The sequence below is a fragment of the Arabidopsis lyrata genome (assembly GCF_000004255.2).
Source record: "Arabidopsis lyrata subsp. lyrata unplaced genomic scaffold ARALYscaffold_8, whole genome shotgun sequence".
Taxonomy (NCBI): Eukaryota; Viridiplantae; Streptophyta; class Magnoliopsida; order Brassicales; family Brassicaceae; genus Arabidopsis; species Arabidopsis lyrata.
In genome coordinates, this window is record NW_003302548.1 from 20,568,037 (window position 1) to 20,589,935 (window position 21,899).

The following is a 21,899-nucleotide window of genomic DNA, read 5'->3' on the forward strand; positions in this document are numbered from 1 at the left end:
AGCTCATGGTGTCCCTGACGAGCATGTTTTTATCTTGGCTCCCTTATTGTTGCATCCCCTTATTACGTTCTATATTATGATCCGAAAAAAAATGATTTGAAAAAGTTTAGAATCAGAAGAATACTGGCACAATGGCTTCGTAAGCTTGATGACACCAACTTACTTTTTATTTATTTCGATCTTATGGATGAGAGTGAAAGTATCCTGCACTTGGAAATTTGAAATTGTCATGTCGACATTTCCTACCTTCAATACATTGGGAACTATTTATTTTGTAATTTTGTTTTATTTATGTTATTGTTTTTTTTTTTTTGATATTTTGGATTTTGATCTTACCTTTGTTTTTTATGGTGACAAAATTGACTTTGATCAAAAATCATCTTACTAAGAAGAATAAGAAACATGGTAGCTAGTATATTATGATTTATTGATTGATTTTATTATAAATAAATTTAAATTTTTGTATAAGTTAAAAATGAAAAAAAACTTTACTTAATGTGAAACATAAGGAGTATGAGTTTCCCATTATGTTTAATTGAACTACTGATTTATTTTTACCAAAAGAAAAAAAAAAAATTAATTGTTTTCATTAGTAAGTAAAAGTTATTTTACGTAAACCATGTTCGGCCAACCTCTTCTAATATACGTTGGAAGGCTAAGGCCCAAACTTTAATTTTTGCGCTGCAGCAAAGCTGAATGCCTTTTTAATCGTGGCCCAAATAATAAGTAATGGGCTTTGGCCTTTTCTGTTTTACCCATCCGACTCCATTTATACCGGCAATTGTTTCTAATTTTCAATTGATTTTGAAATTGAAAATCAAAAATGAGGAAGAAGCTTGCTTTGGCGCTGAGGCTGAAGCTCATGAAGAAATCTGGGAAGAAGAACCTCACTGCTGCTGCTGAAACAATCCTGAATGGTATGCTGCAGATCTATGGTTCTTCTGTCTTCGATTCTTTGAACTTGTTATGGATACTGAGATTTTCAATTTCAGTCGTCGATCCTTAAGGTTTTCGAATTTTGTTATAGAATCGGCAATGAGTACCAGTATCGTTTCTGGAAACGCTTCATCTGAGAAGCAACACAGTGATTCCGATTCCGATTCAATCCCGAGCAAAGGTATTTATCAGATCTGTAGTTATGAAACCTGAGATTTCGATTCAGTATATGATTCTTACGGTTTCCGATTATCTTTGTTGTATAGAATCGTCTTATGAAATGGCTTCCTCTGATGATAATCTCACTGATATTGAAGTCTCCAACGGTGTGTTTCATATCTACTGTTCTTTTGTCTTTGATTCTTTGATTCATAGATAGCAACTTATATAACTATCTAAGCTCTTCTCGGGTTTGTATTCTCAGAACGGTGTGTTGGATTTATGTTACATATATTCTCAGTGAGAACCTATATCGATTAGATTTATGTTATAGTTTAGTATCGCATATATTGTTGCTTGTGTGTGAGATTTAAAACTGGCTTATGAGTTATATGCGAATACATACCTTTTGCAAGGGTATATGATCATTCCATTGCTCTGCACTCATCTTCTCTCTTTTTTTTATGAACCAGTTGGTACATCTCTCCCACGCTCTGATTCTCAGGTTGTGCACGTCAATGGGCAGCCTGGTACATATTAAACTTTATCTTCTTCTTTGATTTGGTTTTGTTTTTGACAATACAGGATTGACTGGGATCAATTTGTTTCCAGCTCAGATTGTTTAACCGATATTTGATTCTCAGTTAACTTAAGATTTAGACAAATGGTCTTTTATTGTGAACATAAGAACCTGTTGGATGTATGTTAGATATATTCTCAATGAGAACCTATATCGATTAGATTTATGTTATAGTTTAGTATTGCATATTGTTGCTTGTGTGTGAGATTTAAGAATGAACATTCCATTGCTCTGATTTTCTCTTTGCTAATTCTTGTATATCTTTAGTTCAGATCTGAGCCTAGGATAAGTTTGGTGCTGAAATTTTACAATTTGAAATAGCAAATCAAAATAGTATGAAAACATTCTTACTTTATTTCTCAGATTTACCTCCGTCGTTTGATATGGTGGATTCTGATTATTTCCTGTATCTTTTTTTTTGTTTGTTGTGACAGGTCTGACTGTCAACAGAAACCATCTGATCAGAGATCTCCCACGCCCTGTTCAACGTCCTCCTGTTGTGCAAGTGTCTCAGCCTCAACTTAGCCGGTCTGCAAGGAAAAAGCTCAATAGAGGTCCTGGGACCATGAGCCTCACTGCAGCACAGAAGAGGATGTTTGGTCATAGGAAGGGTAAGAAGAAGCACCGTCGTCGGAAGTATGGTCATAGCTATTAAGCTCCCAGCCAGCAAAACAGGGATGCATCTTGCAGTGAGCTCAACAAGGATTTCTAAACTCTCATTATATCCTGTGATTGAGCGATACACTGGTTTTGGTTTGTGATTTCGGATTTACCATGTGCACCTTTTGCAAAACATGGATTTAGATTGCAGTGAGCTCAACAAGGATTTCTAAACTCTCATTAAATCCTGTGATTGAGCGATACACTGGTTTTGGTTTGTGATTTCAGATTTACCATGTGCACCTTCTGCAAAACAGGAATATACTTGGTGTCTGTTTTGGATTTAAGTAATATCTGCTTCTCTCTTAAATATCTTGGTCTATTGCAGGCAAATATCACTTCCAAAATATGTTGTCAAATAATCAGATATTTAGTCATTGTAACCAAGCGAACACTGTTCACTGATTCCTCTCTGAAATTCTTCTTGTTCTTACATTTGCTCATCCGATGACCTCCTGATGCTTGATAAGACGAATATATCTTGTTGCAAAACCTGCATTGATGCTCAACGTTCTTCTTATCAGATTCAGTGATCATCTCAGTATCTGAATCAGAACACTCCATAGCTCCTACTCCAAGCTCAGTTCTGTAATACCCAGTTTTCCAAGTCACCAGCTTTTCGCAGTTTCCGCTGTTCCAATTCAATCTTTGTTCCCAAGAAACTCGCTGGTTCTTTCCATGTCCCTTCCATCAGTTTTTGCTCATTACTCAAAGAACCAAATTCACCTCCATTTCGCAGCTTCTGCTGATCCAAAACACACTTGTATCCCAAGAAACTTGCTGGACCTTTGAATGTAACAGGAGTAGTAATCTCTTCTTTTAGCATTCTTTGCTCATTACTCAAAAACCCAGATTCAAATTCACCAGCTTTTCTTCGTTTCTGCTGATCCAATCTGTTATCATCTCTCAAGAAGCTAGCTGGTTCTTTCGATGTTCCATAACTACTAAACCTTTCTTCCATAAATCTTTGCTCATCACTGAAAACCCCATATTCAAATTCACCACCTTTTCGCGGTTTCTTGTTACGCAAACAACCCAAATCATAGCTACTTTTAGGTGTTTCATGAATCATGAGTAACATGTACTGCCTCAGCAAGAAGTTTCAGTCCGTCTACAAACTTGGGAGTACTCTCAGACAATAGAATCAAACAATCCGCCACTTCTAATTCTTCATCATTCGCATCAAAAACAGAACGCGGTTCAAGAAATGTACTATACGAACAAGAAAATGAAGTCTTCTTATACCTAACAAGTCTCGATCTTTTCTTCTTCCTCACAAAACTGAAGATACGACACAGAGTCATCATGGATTCTTCATAAACCTTCTGGTTCGTCGATAAATGCATCGTCGCTCGATGATTTGAAAAACATTTCTCGTACCGAAACCCTTTTCCACATTCTTCGCATCGAAACAAAATCTTCTTCATTAGTTCCGGAGATTCCAGGGTTTTCTTCTTCGGGTTTTCCCTTATACCGTAGTAACAAGTAAAATCTCGCTGTTGGTTTGTTGCGTGACTGAGTAATCTTCAGATTTCGCAGAGCTCCATAGATGGGTTTATGTAGAAGATCTTGGTGTTCTTCTTCCATTTAGGCGCGAAATACACGGGGTTTGTTGATAAAGAAGAAGTCAATGAAGACGAGGTAGATGATGTAGAGGTAGATAATAAAGCAACAAACCCAATCCGGACTCATTATCAAAGAAACTCTCAGATGAGTTGAAGAAATAAGGAGGATTATGCTCTGTTTCTCGTCACTTTCCTGAGAAATACTGAGAGAGAAAGTGTCGAAGAAACAGAGAAGCTTGAGACTATCGAATCAAACGAAAGAATACAAACATTTTGAGTTTCTGTGACTTTTCGGGAGAACAAGTGAGCGAGAGGAATGGAGGAAACAGAGAGAAGCGGAGAAGATATAAGCACTGAGCGAAGTAACGTCGTGAAAGGGGCATTATAGTAAATCGTCAAGAACAGAGGAGCGAAACTTTATTTTTCGACTACAAGGTTCCACGTGGCACATCATGACCGTCGAGGCGTCGACTAAATTGGAAAAATAATTTAACAGAATCTTTTACTCATATTAGAAACTGAAGTAGAAATCAGCTAGGGAAAGCTTTTATATTATGAAAATAATACTCGAAAAGCTTTACAATATTTGATAACCCAAGGTACATAATTACCAACAAAAACCAAACCTAAAATCTCTGTTGGAATTCATAAAACCAAGAAAAAAAAGCGACAATTATTGATCAAAACATAGTTAAAGATATATGGAAAAACTCATGAGAATTAGGAAAAAATGGAGAAAAAAGCTAAGGAAGAGGTTTGGTTGTTGTTGAGGCAAGAGCAGGCATGTCCTTGAGCCACTGGTCCAATGGCTTACCAATGGAGTAAACAATAAATCCAATCTGCCTGAGTTTATCAGCGTCGACCACGTTTCTACCGTCAAAAACAAAAGCCGGTTTCTGCATATTCTCAAAGATCCGTTGGAAATCGAGTTTCTTGAACTCATCCCACTCGGTTAAAATGCAGATACCTGGGCGCCCATGCTAATTGAAAAAGTGGAGTCATATATATACACTTTAGATCAAGATATCAGAAACCCTTAAATGAAATCTGTGATAACAAAGCACTATCAAATGAAAAATAGTATTAAGGTACGAAAGAAAGGAATGAAATTATGTAGATAACAACAGCGTGGCATCTTGTGAGTATGTGCAAGTCAAACACACATAACAGGAAGATGATGGATGATATATTTGTAAAAGTGGATGTTGTTCATAGTAAAGCAAAGAAAATAACCGCGGATGGAAAAGTCACAAACCAGCTCCATCAGGGTAAATAGACTGGCTTTTACATATGTAGGTAAAAATTTTTTTATGGTATTTGCCTTAAAAGAATCATTTAGATCAGCTTGTTTCATTACATTAAGTTCACAAGTTAGTATTCATTCTTTAACAAATTTTGAAGCAATCCGCTAATGGCCCGGGGTACGTATTATCAGCCTATCATCATCTCTTGCTTCATCATAAAAGAGTTTGAGAGCACAAATTAAGGCCCAATTATTGGTAGCCCAAAGAGTTTACTACTTTTCCTTAGACTAGAGCAAAGACAAACGACGTCGTTTGGGTGTAAGAAGAAAATTGCCAAAGATTTTGAAAACCTAGAATCGTGAGCTCAGCCTGCTCGTCTTCTTCCTCTGTTTTTGTCTCTCTTACTCAGATCTCAAAAAGAGCTTCTTTATTTTTTTTTTCCTTCCTTTCCTTAGAAAAAAGAGTAAATTTTTATCAAAATTTCCAGCTCTGATATAAAAGTTTGTGAAATTAGTAGCTATTGTTATGTCTCTAGCTCTGATTTCATCTTTTCAATGGAAGAAAAAGTCGTCAAAGGCAATGAGAAGAAGACGAGGGGACGATTGGTTCGCATCGGAGATTCCTTTGGATCTCCAGATCGAGATTCTGATTAGATTGCCTGCTAAATCGCTGATGAGGTTCAAGTGCGTTTCAAAGCTCTGGTTTTCTCTTATCCGTTGTCGATATTTTAGCAATCGTTATCTTACGGTGGCTTCCCCACCGCGAGCACCTCGTCTATACATGAGTTTGGTGGACCACATCCAGTGTAATTCAATGGAAGTCTGCTATAACCCTCGCGAGTCTGTATTGCTATCATTATCATCATCGTCTAGTACTGATGCAAAGTCTTTCCACCAAGATTTGACAATGCCAGGGATGGGAGGACGCAACATGATGATTCTTCGCGGCTTGATTCTATACATTGTTTGCAGAAAGGCGTGTATCTATAATCCCACCACCAGACAATGTGTAACCTTACCCGCCGTCCAATCCAACATTTTTGCTCAAGAAGATTATCATAAGAGTGTCCTCTACTTTTTAGGACACGATCCTGTTCTTGATCAATACAAAGTAGTTTGCACTGTTGCAGTATCCTCAAAAAGGTTTAAGAGGATAACCTCAGAGCATTGGGTCTTCGTACTAGAACCCGGAGGTTCGTGGAAAAGAATTGAGTTTGATCTACCTCATTGTCCTGCACGACTAGGACTGTGCATCAACGGAGTCATATATTTTTTGGCTTCCGCTTGTATGTCTAGCGATATCCTTGTCAGTTTTGATGTTATGTCTGAAGAGTTCAAATGGATCCAAGGACCTCCTGTCGCGTCTGCATTTAAGCCCATGGGTTTTATAGAGTATCTTGGAAAACCATCTGTTTTTGATCATTCCCATCTTAAACGCAAAGGTTCCGTGGACTTATGGGTCTTGGAAGATGCTGGAAAATGGTCGAAGAAATCCCTGGTTTTGCAGCCTTGTCAGATGCATTTAGTTGATAAGAAATTATCATTCACGGTTAAAGGTACTACTCAAAACGGCGAGATTATCTTGGCACCCGTATTGTTGCATTCCCCTTATTACGTTTTGTATTATGATCCCAAAAAAAATGATTTGAGAAAGGTTAGAATCAGAGGAATACCGAAACAATGGTTTGGTAAGCTTGATGACACCAACTTACTTTTTTATTTCGATCTTATGGATGAGAGTGAAAGTATCCTGCACTTGGAAATTTGAAATTGCCATGTCGACATTTCTTACCTTCAATACATTGGGAACTATTTATTTTGTAATTTTGTTTTATTTATGTTGATTGTTTTTTTTTTTTTTTGATATTTTGAATTTTGAACTTACCTTTGTTTTTTATGGTGACAAAATTGACTTTGATCAAAAATCATCTTACTAAGAAGAATAAGAAACATGGTAGCTAGTATATTATGATTTATTGATTGATTTCACAGCCCTAAGATTAAATGAAAACTAACCTCAACTGTTAGATTAAAAAGATGACATCAGCAGACCCAAAAAAGTGGGTTTGCTGTTTAATTGAACTACTGATTTATTTTTACCTACCTTTGTTTGTTTGAATTTCAAATCACATAACAAGTATACGAGGTATGTTAATCTCATATGCAAGATAGAGTCTCTTGCTAGAGACATTTAGATCTATGATGGTCTTTCATTGGCAAAGTTAGCATCTTTCAGCCAATTGCTTTTCTATTGACCATGTCATGATCATAATCGGAGCAAGAGTTGCCGGTATAGAGTTTGTCAGTTACTATTCCTATCATCTTTCTTGTGCATGTAGAGATGATGAATTTTAAGTAACTAATCACTATGAAGGGAGAAAGAGAAGAGAATGATCATAAGCTCTCACAATCTCCTAAACGTAAGTGCTGCCTTGAAATAATAGCCGGTGATATCAATATTCCTTTCGATCTGACGGTGGAGATACTGAAGAAACTCCCGGCCAAGTCTCTTGTGAGATTCTAATGCGTCTCCAAGCAATGGTCAACCATAATCGGCTCCCGGAAAACTCCCGGCCAAGTCTTCTTCTCATCATCTCACATTTCTCTCTTCTACAATATTTCTCTCTCTAGATTCTGTTCAGGAACTTGTCTTAAAAACTCTCACTCTCCCCCAAACTTAACAAACATACAAGCAAAACACCCAATGGGTCTCACTTCTCTTCAAGTTTGCATGGATTCGGATTGGCTCCAGGTATTTTCACTTAGACTTCCATCGTTTGTATTTGTGTTTCTTTTCCAAATATGAACATAAGACTTCACACATTGCAAGCAAAAATTCCTTTGTTAATTAGTTTTAAAAAGTAAATGTCAAATACGAATGGAAGATCTGTTTGTGTTTGACACGTACTTAAAAATTGAAAATATTTTCCATTTTAAATGTGACTTATTTTTTGTTTTAATGAATTTGTTTTGTCCCATTTAAGTGCACAATTTAAAAAACAAAAATTAGGATTGAAACAATTTAGATCTTATTAATTACTCCTCTTGAACCATCGTTTTTGGCGTGCATGGTGATGCATATTATGTACCATACAACTTCGATTGTATAGATTACAAAGCGTAACCTTACCCGCCATCAAATTCAACATCTTTGTTCAAGGAAATGATCATAGTGTCCTCTACTTCTTGGGACACGATCCTGTTCTTGATCAATACAAAGTAGTTTGTAATTTTGTGTCATCATCTTCACAAGATTTGGACATGATAAACTTGGAGCATTGGGTCTTCGTACTAGAAGTTGGAGATTCTTGGAAAAGAATAGAGTTTGATCAACCTCATATATCTACAAGACCTGGACTGTGCATCGGTGGAGTTATATATTATCTTGCTTTCACTAGTATGTTTGAGGATATCGTTGTCAGCTTTGACGTTAGATCTGAAGAATTTAACATAATCCAAGCGCCTCTTGTGGTGTCTGCATATGTTGGCTCTCTGGGTTTTATAGAGTATGGTGGGAAACCAGCTATTTTTTATCATACTAGTCTTAAAGAAAACGGTTTGGTGGACTTATGGGTCTTGGAAATGCTGGAAACTGGTCGAGGAAAGCTTTGAGTTTGCAGCCTTCTCAGCTGCTTTAGTTGATAACGACATTCTATTGACGGTAGAAGATACAACTCAAAACGGCGAGGTTATCTTGGTACCAAGTGAGTTGTGTTCCCCTTTTACATTCTCTATTATGATATACTGAAGAATGATTGGAGGAAGGTTGAAATCAAAGGAATGCCGGACCATAAGAAGGTTGGGATCAAAGGAATACCGGACTTTGGTTTCAAACTTATGGATAACAGTGAAAGCATCATCCACTTGGAAACTTGAATACTATTACTTGTTTTTTTGTTATTTCTTTTCTTCTCATTCCAAGCTAAGATTATCATATTATCTTATTATTTTTCGCCTTTAATAATACAATGCAACTATTTTATTTTGTTATTTTAATTTTAGGCAACAAACAATCGTTTAATATGTGTTATTCAATTTTATTTTAAAATCATCAAGTAAGATTGGATTTAATCGCAGAGGTTACATGTTCTGTATATCAAATCAAGAACAAGTTTTAGAACCCTTGTGGATATATATAAGCTTTTGTTTCAAGTAGAAATGAATATATATATATATATATATATATATATATATATATTTTTCTGTTTTTTGTTTTTCCTTTAAGCATTCATCAATTGTGTAAAAAAATCTCTGGAAGTGCTTTTAGTATGTAAAGAAGTTATCTACCTAAAGAAGTTTACCCTATAGCCCATGTTTCTTTGATAAACCGGTACTAGAATAACATTTTTGAAGAGTCAGTGGCTCAACATGTCCATGTTTCTTTAAATATCGATTCTCAATGCCTTGAATTCAACAGGTCCTTAATTATAAGTATATCGTATGGCCAGGTCGGAGATTTGACCTCAGGTAAATGAAAGTATTGTCTGAGGGTAGGATTATACATTGTGACCAAATGACGTCTTATGATCACCGAACAACATTGTAAGCCGCAGACTTATCGATACTCAACACTTTCGAAAGGGATTATTACTTAAGGTGCGAGTTTTTGTTTCTTTGTGTAGGCGAGAAGAATAAGACATGGTTGTCACTAAACCAATGGTGAAGTGGGAACGTTGGAGCCTTGCAGGTTATTCAAAGAACGAGGCACGATCTAGTCAATGAAGACGCATCACAACCTCACGAGGGGGACTTTGCTAGGATTGTCTTGAGTATCTCAACCGTTTACTCGAGAGAGATATTGATATCGTTGAGATTTTAAGACTAAAGTTCAGAGCCGACTTGCTCTGATACCAATTCAAATCAAGATCACATTATTTTGACTGCTCTGATTAAGTTACTGAATGATTCAGAAAGTGATTCAGCAACACGAGAACAAGAGATTAAAGAATAACCTTTCTTTATTGATTTAGAAACTTCACAAAACTAAATCTCTCTCTTCTGTCCTCTCTGAGGTCTTATGGAACAACTCTCCATAGCCTCTCATATATAGAACTTATCTACCCTAAGTCTATATGAGTCTCAGATCTGTCTCAACACCTCCACGTGTCTTAACTCTCATCTTCGGATGGTGGAGCTCCTCTGGTAGCAGAACTCCCCCCGAGCTGTTCTGAGCTCACCCCGAGCTATTCGAGCTCCCCTGGGCTATTCGAGCTCCCCGAGCTACACTAAGCTCTTTGAGCTTTCTCTCAAGCTCTCTCTCTTCTTCTTCACGAGCTCTCCTCTTGAGCTGCCTTCACGAGCTCCCTCTGAGCTGCTCTCACGAGCTCTCCTCTGAGCTACCTCTGAGCTACCCTCTGAGCTACTTCGGCTATACGAGCTACTCAAGCTCCTTGAGCTCCTCTGAGCTACACGAGCTCCCCGCTTGAGCTGCACGAGCTCCCCTGCTGAGCTGCCTCTCTTGTTCTTCATAAGGCTCTTATTTATACTAGAACCAAGCTTCTTCTTTTCCTATTGTGAATAGGAAGACTTACAAATCTTGTCCAACTTGATATTATTTGTATTTCCTTTTCTCTTGATTTCCTTTCTTGGATTTCCTTTCTTGTATCTCTTCTAGCATCTTCTAGAAGGAGATAACTTGCTCCTCAAGTTAGTTGGAATTATCCAACATTCTCCCCCTTAATTCCAACTTGAATTCCGGGAAACTTGATTCTCGCCAATGCCTTAGTAAGTGTGTCCGCCTTCTGCTCCACACCTTGAACATTCTCAACTTCAACCTTTGTTGAGATACAATCTCTTGCTCCTCCTTAGCTTTTGAGATCTTCAAATTTGACTGCATCTTAGTATCCACAAGCATTCCTTGAGCATCTCCCTCTTGTTCTGCTCCTTGAATTACTTCTTGTACTAGTGCTTGTACTACTTCAACGATTCCTTGAACACAACCTTCTTGTTCTGCTCCTTGAATCACGTCTTGTACTACTTCATGTAATACTTCATGTACTACTTCAGCGAGAAGTATTCCTTGAGCACAAACCTCTTGTTCAACTCCTTGAATAACTTCCTGTAGTACTCTCTGTACTACTTCAACGACTAGTACAGAATACCCAAATATCATAACCCGACTTGGTTTGATATTCTCTAGACCCCGACTTGGTTCTAGCATCTCTAGAATCTGACTTGATTCTAGCATCATTAGAACCTGGCTTGGTTCCAATATTGACCAACCATCTACCTTCTTGAGATGCGGCCTCGTGATCACACTTCTTGACCAATCATCTACCATCTTGAGATGCGGCCTCATGATCTTCTTAGCTTTTAGTAAGCTTGAATGACGTTCGGCTTCTCCCCACATATCATTCAGAATCTTCATTAGGTGCCTAGAGACTCCTCCTCTATGCAACCTCAAATCTTCATTAGATGCTTAGAGACTCCTCCTCTATGCAACATCCTCTCTTCATTAAATGCCTAGAGACTCCTCCTCTATGCAATATCGATTCTTCATTAGACGCCTAGAGACTCCTCCTCTATGCGTAATCGATTGAACTCCATTAGATGCTTAGAGACTCCTCCTCTATGCAACATCGAATATTCATTAGACGCCTAGAGACTCCTCCTCTATGCGTAATCGATTAAACTCCATTAGATCCTTAGAGACTCCTCCTCTATGCAACATCGAATATTCATTAGACGCCTAGAGACTCCTCCTCTATGCGTAATCGATTGAGCTCCATAAACTCTCCTCCTTTATCGGTGCGAAAGGTTTTGATGGACAAGCCGGCTTGCTTCTCCACACACTCTTCAAACCTTTTGTACCGATCGAAAACTTCAATCGATATGTCAACAAGGAACCACATGTTCTTGTTGATCTTGGCTCGTCTCTCACTTTCAACATAAGCTTGCTGGAATAATCCGGAAATTGTTTCGGACTTCAGAACATAGTCTTCAAGGTACTACAGCTGATTCAATTGTCGACCTGACCTTCTCAGTTGTGCTAGTCCTTGAACTACTTCACCAACCTCACCCTCGTGGTTGTCTTGAGTGATATCCTCCATGACATCATCTGCTTCATGTCCTTCTCCAGCATCTTCTTCGCGAATCAACTCAAAAACTTATATGACCTAACTGAGCATGCCATGTTCTTGTAGATTCATTAGCAATTCATTCAGTCAGTCCTTCAGCGAGTCCTTCAACGAGTCCTGCAGCAAGTCCTTCAGCATGTCCCTCAGGAAGTCCTTCAGCTTGCAGACATGTTGCCTTGCTTATCTCCAAACAACTTGATGCTGACCAGCCTTGTCGCATCACTTTGGATAAATTCTGCTTTTGGTTGTGATCACCGGTTACTCCTCCTTGAGATTGCAAGACGGACCTTCCTTGTCCCATGCCTCTGCCGGAACTGTCACCTCCAAAGCTTCCTCTACCATAACCACCGTAGTTATAGCTTCCTTTGTTATAACGTCTTCTTGTTATAACCGCCTCTGTTTCCTGCTCGAAACTTCCCGTAGCCTCCATGCTTAGGGTTTGAGGTCCTTGGTCTTTACTTTGGATTTCTTACTCAACACGTTCTTCATACTCCAGTAACCTCCCAACAATGTCTTCAAACCCCATCCGCTTTAGGTCAAGAACTTGCTCCAGGGATGCTACAATATGAATGATCTTGGTTCGTGGTTGTGGATTCTCGCTTGCCATACTTGTTTACGAGTCACGTACCACTGGTCTTGTCTAGAGTCTTCAAACTAAGCTCTAACACACCACAGGTCTTGTCCAGAGTCTTCAAACTAAGTTCTGAACTTGTACAGAGTCTTCAAACTAAGCTCTGCCATACCATAGGTCTCGTCTAGAGTCTTCAAACCAGAAGCTCTGATACCAAATAAAGTTCAGAGCCGACTTGCTCTGATACCAATTCAAATCAAGATCACCTTATCTTGACTGCTCTGATTAAGTTACTGAATGATTCAGAAAGTGATTCAGCAACACGAGAACAAGAGATTAAAGAATAACCTTTCTTTATTGATTTAGAAACTTCACAAAACGAAATCTCTCTCTTCTGTCCTCTCTGAGGTCTTATGGAACAACTCTCCATAGCCTCTCATATATAGAACTTATCTACCCCTAAGCCTATATGAGTCTCTTTCTCTAGACTCTCATGAGATCTGTCTCAACACCTCCACGTGTCTTAACTCTCATCTTCGGATGCTGGAGCTTCTCTGGTAGCAGAACTCCCCCCGAGCTGTTCTGAGCTCACCCTGAGCTATTCGAGCTCCCCTGGGCTATTCGAGCTCCCCGAGCTACACTAAGCTCTTTGAGCTACACTAAGCTCTTTGAGCTTTCTCTCAAGCTCTCTCTCTTCTTCTTCACTAGCTCTCCTCTTGAGCTGCCTTCACGAGCTCTCCTCTGAGCTACCTCTGAGCTACCCTCTGAGCTACTTCGGCTATACGAGCTACTCAAGCTCCTTGAGCTCCTCTGAGCTACACGAGCTCCCCGCTTGAGCTGCACGAGCTCCCCTGCTGAGCTGCCTCTCTTGTTCTTCATAAAGCTCTTATTTATACTAGAACCAAGCTTCTTCTTTGCCTATTGTGAATAGGAAGACTTACAAATCTTGTCCAACTTGACATTATTTGTATTTCCTTTTCTCTTGATTTCCTTTCTTGGATTTCCTTTCTTGTATCTCTTCTAGCATCTTCTAGAAGAAGATAACTTGCTCCTCAAGTTAGTTGGAATTATCCAACAAAGACCGTGAAGTTTCGGTTGCATCCATGTCATAGATTTTGGGGGGTCTTGTGCTCTTGAAAATTCTGAAAAGTCTTGAGCTTCGCACCAGATCCAATGGTCCTGAATCCGTTTTCTAAGAACGGAGAGAATATGACATTGATCACCGAGACCAGATTTACAATTACGATAGATCAAATCATGAGCTTTATCTCTCCTTCAAGCAATTCCATAACCCCGACAGCAAAAGACGACGGCCAGCAGAATAAGAATCGCAGCTTCCAGATTCAGAGATCGTTGATCCTTCTTGCTCTGAATCATCAAAAAATGCTTCAACTTTGAGAAATAGGAACTTTTGATACAAACTTGAAAAATCTTAAAGCTTTTGAATTAGTTTTGTTTCTTGAGCTCCAAGTACATAATTATAGCTATGAATAGAATAGGGGAATAATCACAGAAATGGAAAAAGGAACCGTTTGAATTAACCTTTGAATCCGTTTAGGTAGAAGCTGAAATGACGAAATTACCCCTTGAATCCGTTTGCTTGCGGACATCGAGAATGTGTCATTGTGTTGTATCGAGTCTTCTTCTTCTTTGCGAGGCCACGACCGACACATGTAACACGTTTTGTACGTAACCATTTCAATTTCTTAAATGAATTGTAGGTCAATATTTCTCTTAGTTAGAATCCCATATGTGCATAACTAAATTAGTCGACAAACAATGTTAATGTGATACAATGAATATGTTAAATTAGATTAGTATAGTTAACTCACCTAAATCGTGTTTGACTTGCATCATTTCAATCAATGTCTTTATATGAAGTTATTACTAACAAGTAACAACATATCGTCTTCTAAATATGAACTCTTAATTTTCAACAAATTGAGCTTTTTATACGTTTTAAAGTCATATTATAAGCAAACAAACATGTAAACAATACAAAATAATTATATTGATTAAAAACATATCGTAAAGAAATCTGAAATTAATCGCACTGTAATACGTTTTATGCGTAACCATTTCAATTTCTTAAATAAATAGTATGTCAATATCTTTATTAGTTAGAATCCTATATCTAAATTAGTCGACAAACAATGTTAATGTGATACATTGAATAGGTTAAATTAGATTAATTAACTCACCTAAATCGTTACACTGTTTTGAATATTTAGAGCTGTCCATAACCCCTATTGAAATAATCCCGATTAAACAAAAACCCTTAATTCAAATTAGCTTAGCTAGAGATATCCAAATCTTAGCTAGAAATAACCTTAATCATAATCATGCATGTATTTAAAGATCTCTCATTCAGAAACCCATAAATGGATGATGAATCAATGAAAATTTGTTATTGGGCTATACTTAATTTCATGAACGATGTAGGTCCAATTAGATACATAATACTAAATGAATGATCTATAATTATTATTGTCCACCGAAATTGTGAAACTTTTAAATTTATCAGCTAAAGTTTCCTTGAAATAAAAGAAAATAAATTATTTACAACTTTATTTAAGATCAACATTTTCTACGTTTAAAAAAAAAAAAAAAGTATAAGTGTTTGTTGTTTCTAGAATTTTAGCAAATCCTACAATCGATGATGATTATTAATGTTTTAGGGAAGTTATTATTACTAGGCCCAAAAAATGTATGGCCCAAGCGGGTTAGGCCCACATTTTTGTATAAATATATAATAAGATTTTCCGCTTTCTCAACGCATTTTACGGATTTTGAAAATTCATTTCATTTCAGAAAAAGATTTTCGAAAATGAAGATGAGTAAGATGCTCTGCTTGCGAAGGCGATTTTCGAGAAGAGCAAGAGCTGGTAAATTTTTCGACATCTTCCTTCTTCAGATGACCTAAAACTTGTTTCCGAGCAAGGATTTTGTAGCGATTTCGTGTTTAGAAGGAGGATTTTGCTTTTGTTTTGTTGCTAAAAGTGTTCGTCGGAAGTGTTTTGAGTTTGGTAAATCTGGATCTGGTAACGATGAACTATTTGATACTTGAACGAAACTCGATTTCTGAAATCATAGACGACGAGATTTTGAACCTATCGAACACACTCATTGATGTTGTATTCCGATTTTGGTATGGATTCGTTGCTTATTTTCTCTGCGTTGATCTTAGGTGCGTGATAGGATTTTGATTTCAGCTGTTTATTCTCTCCGATTTTCGCTAGATCTGGTGAATTTCTGATTGGGCACTGTTGTACGATGCTTGTTAGCTAGGTTCAGATTCATCGTTGCTTATTTATCTGCATGATTAGTTCTCTATGTGTTTTTAGGTTTTGATTCTCTCCGATTTAGATCTCTATGTTAGGTTTATGTGCTCTCTGATTCAGGATCTCGATGTTTGATTTTGCAATTTGGTTTGTTGCTAAATGTGTTCATGGTTTGCGTTTAATTTTGCTGTTTGTTTTGTTGCTAATTGTGTTCCTGACATGAGGCTTTCTTTTTACTATTCTTGAATTTTGTAGCTCCTCTCGTTGTCCCTGTGAATGCCAATCCTGTCCTTGTTGCTGTTGCTCAAGAGCAAGTTGCTCTCCCAGGTATAACTCTCTTTCTTCCTTAGCTGCGTGATAGGATTTTGATTTCAAGTGTTTATGCTCTCTAATCCTGATCGTTGCTTATTTATCTGCGTGATTGGTTCTCTATGTGTTTTTAGGTTTTGATTCTCTCCCATTTAGATCTCTATGTTAGGTTTATGTGCTCTCTGATTCAGGATCTCGATGTTTGATTTTGCAATTTGTTTTGTTGCTAAATGTGTTCATGGTTTGCGTTTGATTTTGCTGTTTGTTTTGTTGCTACATGTGTTCCTGACATGAGGCTGTATTTTTACTATTCTTGAATTTTGTAGCTCCCCTTGTCGTCCCTGTGCATGCCAATCCTGTCCTTGTTGCTGTTGCTCAAGAGCAAGCTGCTCTCCCAGGTATAACTCTCTTTCTTCCTTAGCTGCGTGATAGGATTTTGATTTCAGGTGTTTATGCTCTCTAATCCTGATCGTTGCTTATTTATCTGCGTGATTGGTTCTCTCTGTGCTTTTAGGTTGTGATTTTCTCCCATTTAGATCTCTATGTTAGGTTTATGTGCTCTCTGATTCAGGATCTCGATGTTTGATTTTGCAATTTGTTTTGTTGCTAAATGTGTTCATGGTTTGTGTTTGATTTTGCTGTTTGTTTCGTTGCTAAATGTGCTCCTGAGGCTGTCTTTGTACTATTCTTGAATTTTGTAGCTCCTCTCGTCGTCCCTGTGCATGCCAATCCTGACCTTGTTGCTGTTGCTCAAGAGCAAGCTGCTCTCCAAGGTATAACTCTCTTTCTTCCTTAAGTGCGTGATAGGATTTTGATTTCAGGGGTTTATTCTCTCAGATTTTCGATAGTTCTGGTAAATTATGATTAGCACGGTTGTACGATGCTTGTTAGCTAGGTTCAGATTCATCGTTGCTTATTTATCTGCATGATTAGTTCTCTATGTGTTTTTAGGTTTTGATTCTCTCCGATTTAGATCTCTATGTTAGGTTTATGTGCTCTCTGATTCAGGATCTCGATGTTTGAATTAATTCTCTCTGATCTTTAGGTATTGAACTCTGTGTTTAGGAGATTTTATTTTATATCATGTATATGTCTGTAGCTCTTGTGCGTCCTGACGTGAGGCTATCTTTCAACTATTCTTGAATTTTGTAGCTCCTCTTGTCCCTGTTCATGTTGCTCCAGAAGAAGCTGCTCTCCCAGGTAAACAACTCTTTCTTCTTTAGATCTGAGTTGGTTATTATGAGGTTTTAAACTCTTTCTTTAGGTTCTGAAATTTTACAATTTGAAATAGCAAATCAAAATAGTATGAAAACATTCTTACTTTATTTCTCAGATTTACCTCCGTCGTTTGATATGGTGGATTCTGATTATTTCCTGTATCTTTTTTTTTGTTTGTTGTGACAGGTCTGACTGTCAACAGAAACCATCTGATCAGAGATCTCCCACGCCCTGTTCAACGTCCTCCTGTTGTGCAAGTGTCTCAGCCTCAACTTAGCCGGTCTGCAAGGAAAAAGCTCAATAGAGGTCCTGGGACCATGAGCCTCACTGCAGCACAGAAGAGGATGTTTGGTCATAGGAAGGGTAAGAAGAAGCACCGTCGTCGAAAGTATGGTCATAGCTATTAAGCTCCCAGCCAGCAAAACAGGGATGCATCTTGCAGTGAGCTCAACAAGGATTTCTAAACTCTCATTATATCCTGTGATTGAGCGATACACTGGTTTTGGTTTGTGATTTCGGATTTACCATGTGCACCTTTTGCAAAACATGGATTTAGATTGCAGTGAGCTCAACAAGGATTTCTAAACTCTCATTAAATCCTGTGATTGAGCGATACACTGGTTTTGGTTTGTGATTTCAGATTTACCATGTGCACCTTCTGCAAAACAGGAATATACTTGGTGTCTGTTTTGGATTTAAGTAATATCTGCTTCTCTCTTAAATATCTTGGTCTATTGCAGGCAAATATCACTTCCAAAATATGTTGTCAAATAATCAGATATTTAGTCATTGTAACCAAGCGAACACTGTTCACTGATTCCTCTCTGAAATTCTTCTTGTTCTTACATTTGCTCATCCGATGACCTCCTGATGCTTGATAAGACGAATATATCTTGTTGCAAAACCTGCATTGATGCTCAACGTTCTTCTTATCAGATTCAGTGATCATCTCAGTATCTGAATCAGAACACTCCATAGCTCCTACTCCAAGCTCAGTTCTGTAATACCCAGTTTTCCAAGTCACCAGCTTTTCGCAGTTTCCGCTGTTCCAATTCAATCTTTGTTCCCAAGAAACTCGCTGGTTCTTTCCATGTCCCTTCCATCAGTTTTTGCTCATTACTCAAAGAACCAAATTCACCTCCATTTCGCAGCTTCTGCTGATCCAAAACACACTTGTATCCCAAGAAACTTGCTGGACCTTTGAATGTAACAGGAGTAGTAATCTCTTCTTTTAGCATTCTTTGCTCATTACTCAAAAACCCAGATTCAAATTCACCAGCTTTTCTTCGTTTCTGCTGATCCAATCTGTTATCATCTCTCAAGAAGCTAGCTGGTTCTTTCGATGTTCCATAACTACTAAACCTTTCTTCCATAAATCTTTGCTCATCACTGAAAACCCCATATTCAAATTCACCACCTTTTCGCGGTTTCTTGTTACGCAAACAACCCAAATCATAGCTACTTTTAGGTGTTTCATGAATCATGAGTAACATGTACTGCCTCAGCAAGAAGTTTCAGTCCGTCTACAAACTTGGGAGTACTCTCAGACAATAGAATCAAACAATCCGCCACTTCTAATTCTTCATCATTCGCATCAAAAACAGAACGCGGTTCAAGAAATGTACTATACGAACAAGAAAATGAAGTCTTCTTATACCTAACAAGTCTCGATCTTTTCTTCTTCCTCACAAAACTGAAGATACGACACAGAGTCATCATGGATTCTTCATAAACCTTCTGGTTCGTCGATAAATGCATCGTCGCTCGATGATTTGAAAAACATTTCTCGTACCGAAACCCTTTTCCACATTCTTCGCATCGAAACAAAATCTTCTTCATTAGTTCCGGAGATTCCAGGGTTTTCTTCTTCGGGTTTTCCCTTATACCGTAGTAACAAGTAAAATCTCGCTGTTGGTTTGTTGCGTGACTGAGTAATCTTCAGATTTCGCAGAGCTCCATAGATGGGTTTATGTAGAAGATCTTGGTGTTCTTCTTCCATTTAGGCGCGAAATACACGGGGTTTGTTGATAAAGAAGAAGTCAATGAAGACGAGGTAGATGATGTAGAGGTAGATAATAAAGCAACAAACCCAAGCCGGACTCATTATCAAAGAAACTCTCAGATGAGTTGAAGAAATAAGGAGGATTATGCTCTGTTTCTCGTCACTTTCCTGAGAAATACTGAGAGAGAAAGTGTCGAAGAAACAGAGAAGCTTGAGACTATCGAATCAAACGAAAGAATACAAACATTTTGAGTTTCTGTGACTTTTCGGGAGAACAAGTGAGCGAGAGGAATGGAGGAAACAGAGAGAAGCGGAGAAGATATAAGCACTGAGCGAAGTAACGTCGTGAAAGGGGCATTATAGTAAATCGTCAAGAACAGAGGAGCGAAACTTTATTTTTCGACTACAAGGTTCCCACGTGGCACATCATGACCGTGGAGGCGTCGACTAAATTGGAAAAATAATTTAACAGAATCTTTTACTCATATTAGAAACTGAAGTAGAAATCCAGCTAGGGAAAGCTTTTATATTATGAAAATAATACTCGAAAAGCTTTACAATATTTGATAACCCAAGGTACATAATTACCAACAAAAACCAAACCTAAAATCTCTGTTGGAATTCATAAAACCAAGAAAAAAAAGCGACAATTATTGATCAAAACATAGTTAAAGATATATGGAAAAACTCATGAGAATTAGGAAAAAATGGAGAAAAAAGCTAAGGAAGAGGTTTGGTTGTTGTTGAGGCAAGAGCAGGCATGTCCTTGAGCCACTGGTCCAATGGCTTACCAATGGAGTAAACAATAAACCCAATCTGCCTGAGTTTATCAGCGTCGACCACGTTTCTACCGTCAAAAACAAAAGCCGGTTTCTGCATATTCTCAAAGATCCGTTGGAAATCGAGTTTCTTGAACTCATCCCACTCGGTTAAAATGCAGATACCTGGGCGCCCATGCTAATTGAAAAAGTGGAGTCATATATATACACTTTAGATCAAGATATCAGAAACCCTTAAATGAAATCTGTGATAACAAAGCACTATCAAATGAAAAATAGTATTAAGGTACGAAAGAAAGGAATGAAATTATGTAGATAACAACAGCGTGGCATCTTGTGAGTATGTGCAAGTCAAACACACATAACAGGAAGATGATGGATGATATATTTGTAAAAGTGGATGTTGTTCATAGTAAAGCAAAGAAAATAACCGCGGATGGAAAAGTCACAAACCAGCTCCATCAGGGTAAATAGACTGGCTTTTACATATGTAGGTAAAAATTTTTTTATGGTATTTGCCTTAAAAGAATCATTTAGATCAGCTTGTTTCATTACATTAAGTTCACAAGTTAGTATTCATTCTTTAACAAATTTTGAAGCAATCCGCTAATGGCCCGGGGTACGTATTATCAGCCTATCATCATCTCTTGCTTCATCATAAAAGAGTTTGAGAGCACAAATTAAGGCCCAATTATTGGTAGCCCAAAGAGTTTACTACTTTTCCTTAGACTAGAGCAAAGACAAACGACGTCGTTTGGGTGTAAGAAGAAAATTGCCAAAGATTTTGAAAACCTAGAATCGTGAGCTCAGCCTGCTCGTCTTCTTCCTCTGTTTTTGTCTCTCTTACTCAGATCTCAAAAAGAGCTTCTTTATTTTTTTTTTCCTTCCTTTCCTTAGAAAAAAGAGTAAATTTTTATCAAAATTTCCAGCTCTGATATAAAAGTTTGTGAAATTAGTAGCTATTGTTATGTCTCTAGCTCTGATTTCATCTTTTCAATGGAAGAAAAAGTCGTCAAAGGCAATGAGAAGAAGACGAGGGGACGATTGGTTCGCATCGGAGATTCCTTTGGATCTCCAGATCGAGATTCTGATTAGATTGCCTGCTAAATCGCTGATGAGGTTCAAGTGCGTTTCAAAGCTCTGGTTTTCTCTTATCCGTTCTCGATGTTTTAGCAACTGTTATCTTAAGGTCGCATCCCCACCGCGACCACCTCGTCTCTACATGAGTTTGGTGGACCACATCCAGTGTAATTCAATGGAAGTCTGCTATAACCCTCGCGAGTCTGTATTGCTATCATTATCATCATCGTCTAGTACTAATGCTAAGTCTTTCCACCAAGATTTGGCAATGCCAGGGATGGGAGGACGCAACATGATGATTCTTCGCGGCTTGATTCTCTACATTGTTTGCAGAAAGGCGTGTATCTATAATCCCACCACCAGACAATGTGTAACCTTACCCGCCGTCCAATCCAACATTTTTGCTCAAGAAGATTATCATAAGAGTGTCCTCTACTTTT

General features: G+C 38.0%; 4 protein-coding genes and 2 pseudogenes across 4 annotated transcripts; 4 read left to right on the forward strand and 2 right to left on the reverse strand.

Moving 5' to 3' along the window:
• Positions 1-835: 835 nt before the first annotated feature.
• On the forward strand, positions 836-2,645 carry LOC9300880. The gene is made up of 5 exons (XM_021015417.1): positions 836-917; positions 1,028-1,117; positions 1,203-1,262; positions 1,569-1,625; positions 2,110-2,645. Exons 1-5 carry the CDS (start codon positions 863-865, stop codon positions 2,328-2,330), a joined length of 483 nt encoding a protein of 160 aa, XP_020871076.1. The 5' UTR covers positions 836-862; the 3' UTR covers positions 2,331-2,645.
• A 31-nt stretch (positions 2,646-2,676) lies between these two features.
• On the reverse strand, positions 2,677-3,922 carry LOC9300881 (annotated as a pseudogene).
• A 1,626-nt stretch (positions 3,923-5,548) lies between these two features.
• On the forward strand, positions 5,549-7,000 carry LOC9302574 (putative F-box protein At5g62660). The gene has a single exon (XM_021014662.1). It carries the CDS (start codon positions 5,670-5,672, stop codon positions 6,909-6,911), a length of 1,242 nt encoding a protein of 413 aa, XP_020870321.1. The 5' UTR covers positions 5,549-5,669; the 3' UTR covers positions 6,912-7,000.
• Positions 7,001-8,224: 1,224 nt separating this feature from the next.
• On the forward strand, positions 8,225-9,019 carry LOC110225299 (F-box protein At5g62510-like; the record flags this gene model as incomplete). Its single annotated transcript, XM_021014690.1, is given in 4 exon segments — positions 8,225-8,720; positions 8,723-8,773; positions 8,776-8,856; positions 8,859-9,019. Coding segments are annotated over 4 exon segments (789 nt in total), but the record flags the coding sequence as incomplete, so codon positions are not given.
• Positions 9,020-15,588: 6,569 nt separating this feature from the next.
• LOC9300882 lies at positions 15,589-18,320 on the forward strand. The gene is made up of 6 exons (XM_002864761.2): positions 15,589-15,675; positions 16,327-16,398; positions 16,707-16,778; positions 17,082-17,153; positions 17,533-17,580; positions 17,785-18,320. Exons 1-6 carry the CDS (start codon positions 15,618-15,620, stop codon positions 18,003-18,005), a joined length of 543 nt encoding a protein of 180 aa, XP_002864807.1. The 5' UTR covers positions 15,589-15,617; the 3' UTR covers positions 18,006-18,320.
• Positions 18,321-18,351: 31 nt separating this feature from the next.
• Positions 18,352-19,741, reverse strand: LOC9300883 (annotated as a pseudogene).
• Between the last annotated feature and the right edge of the window lie 2,158 nt (positions 19,742-21,899).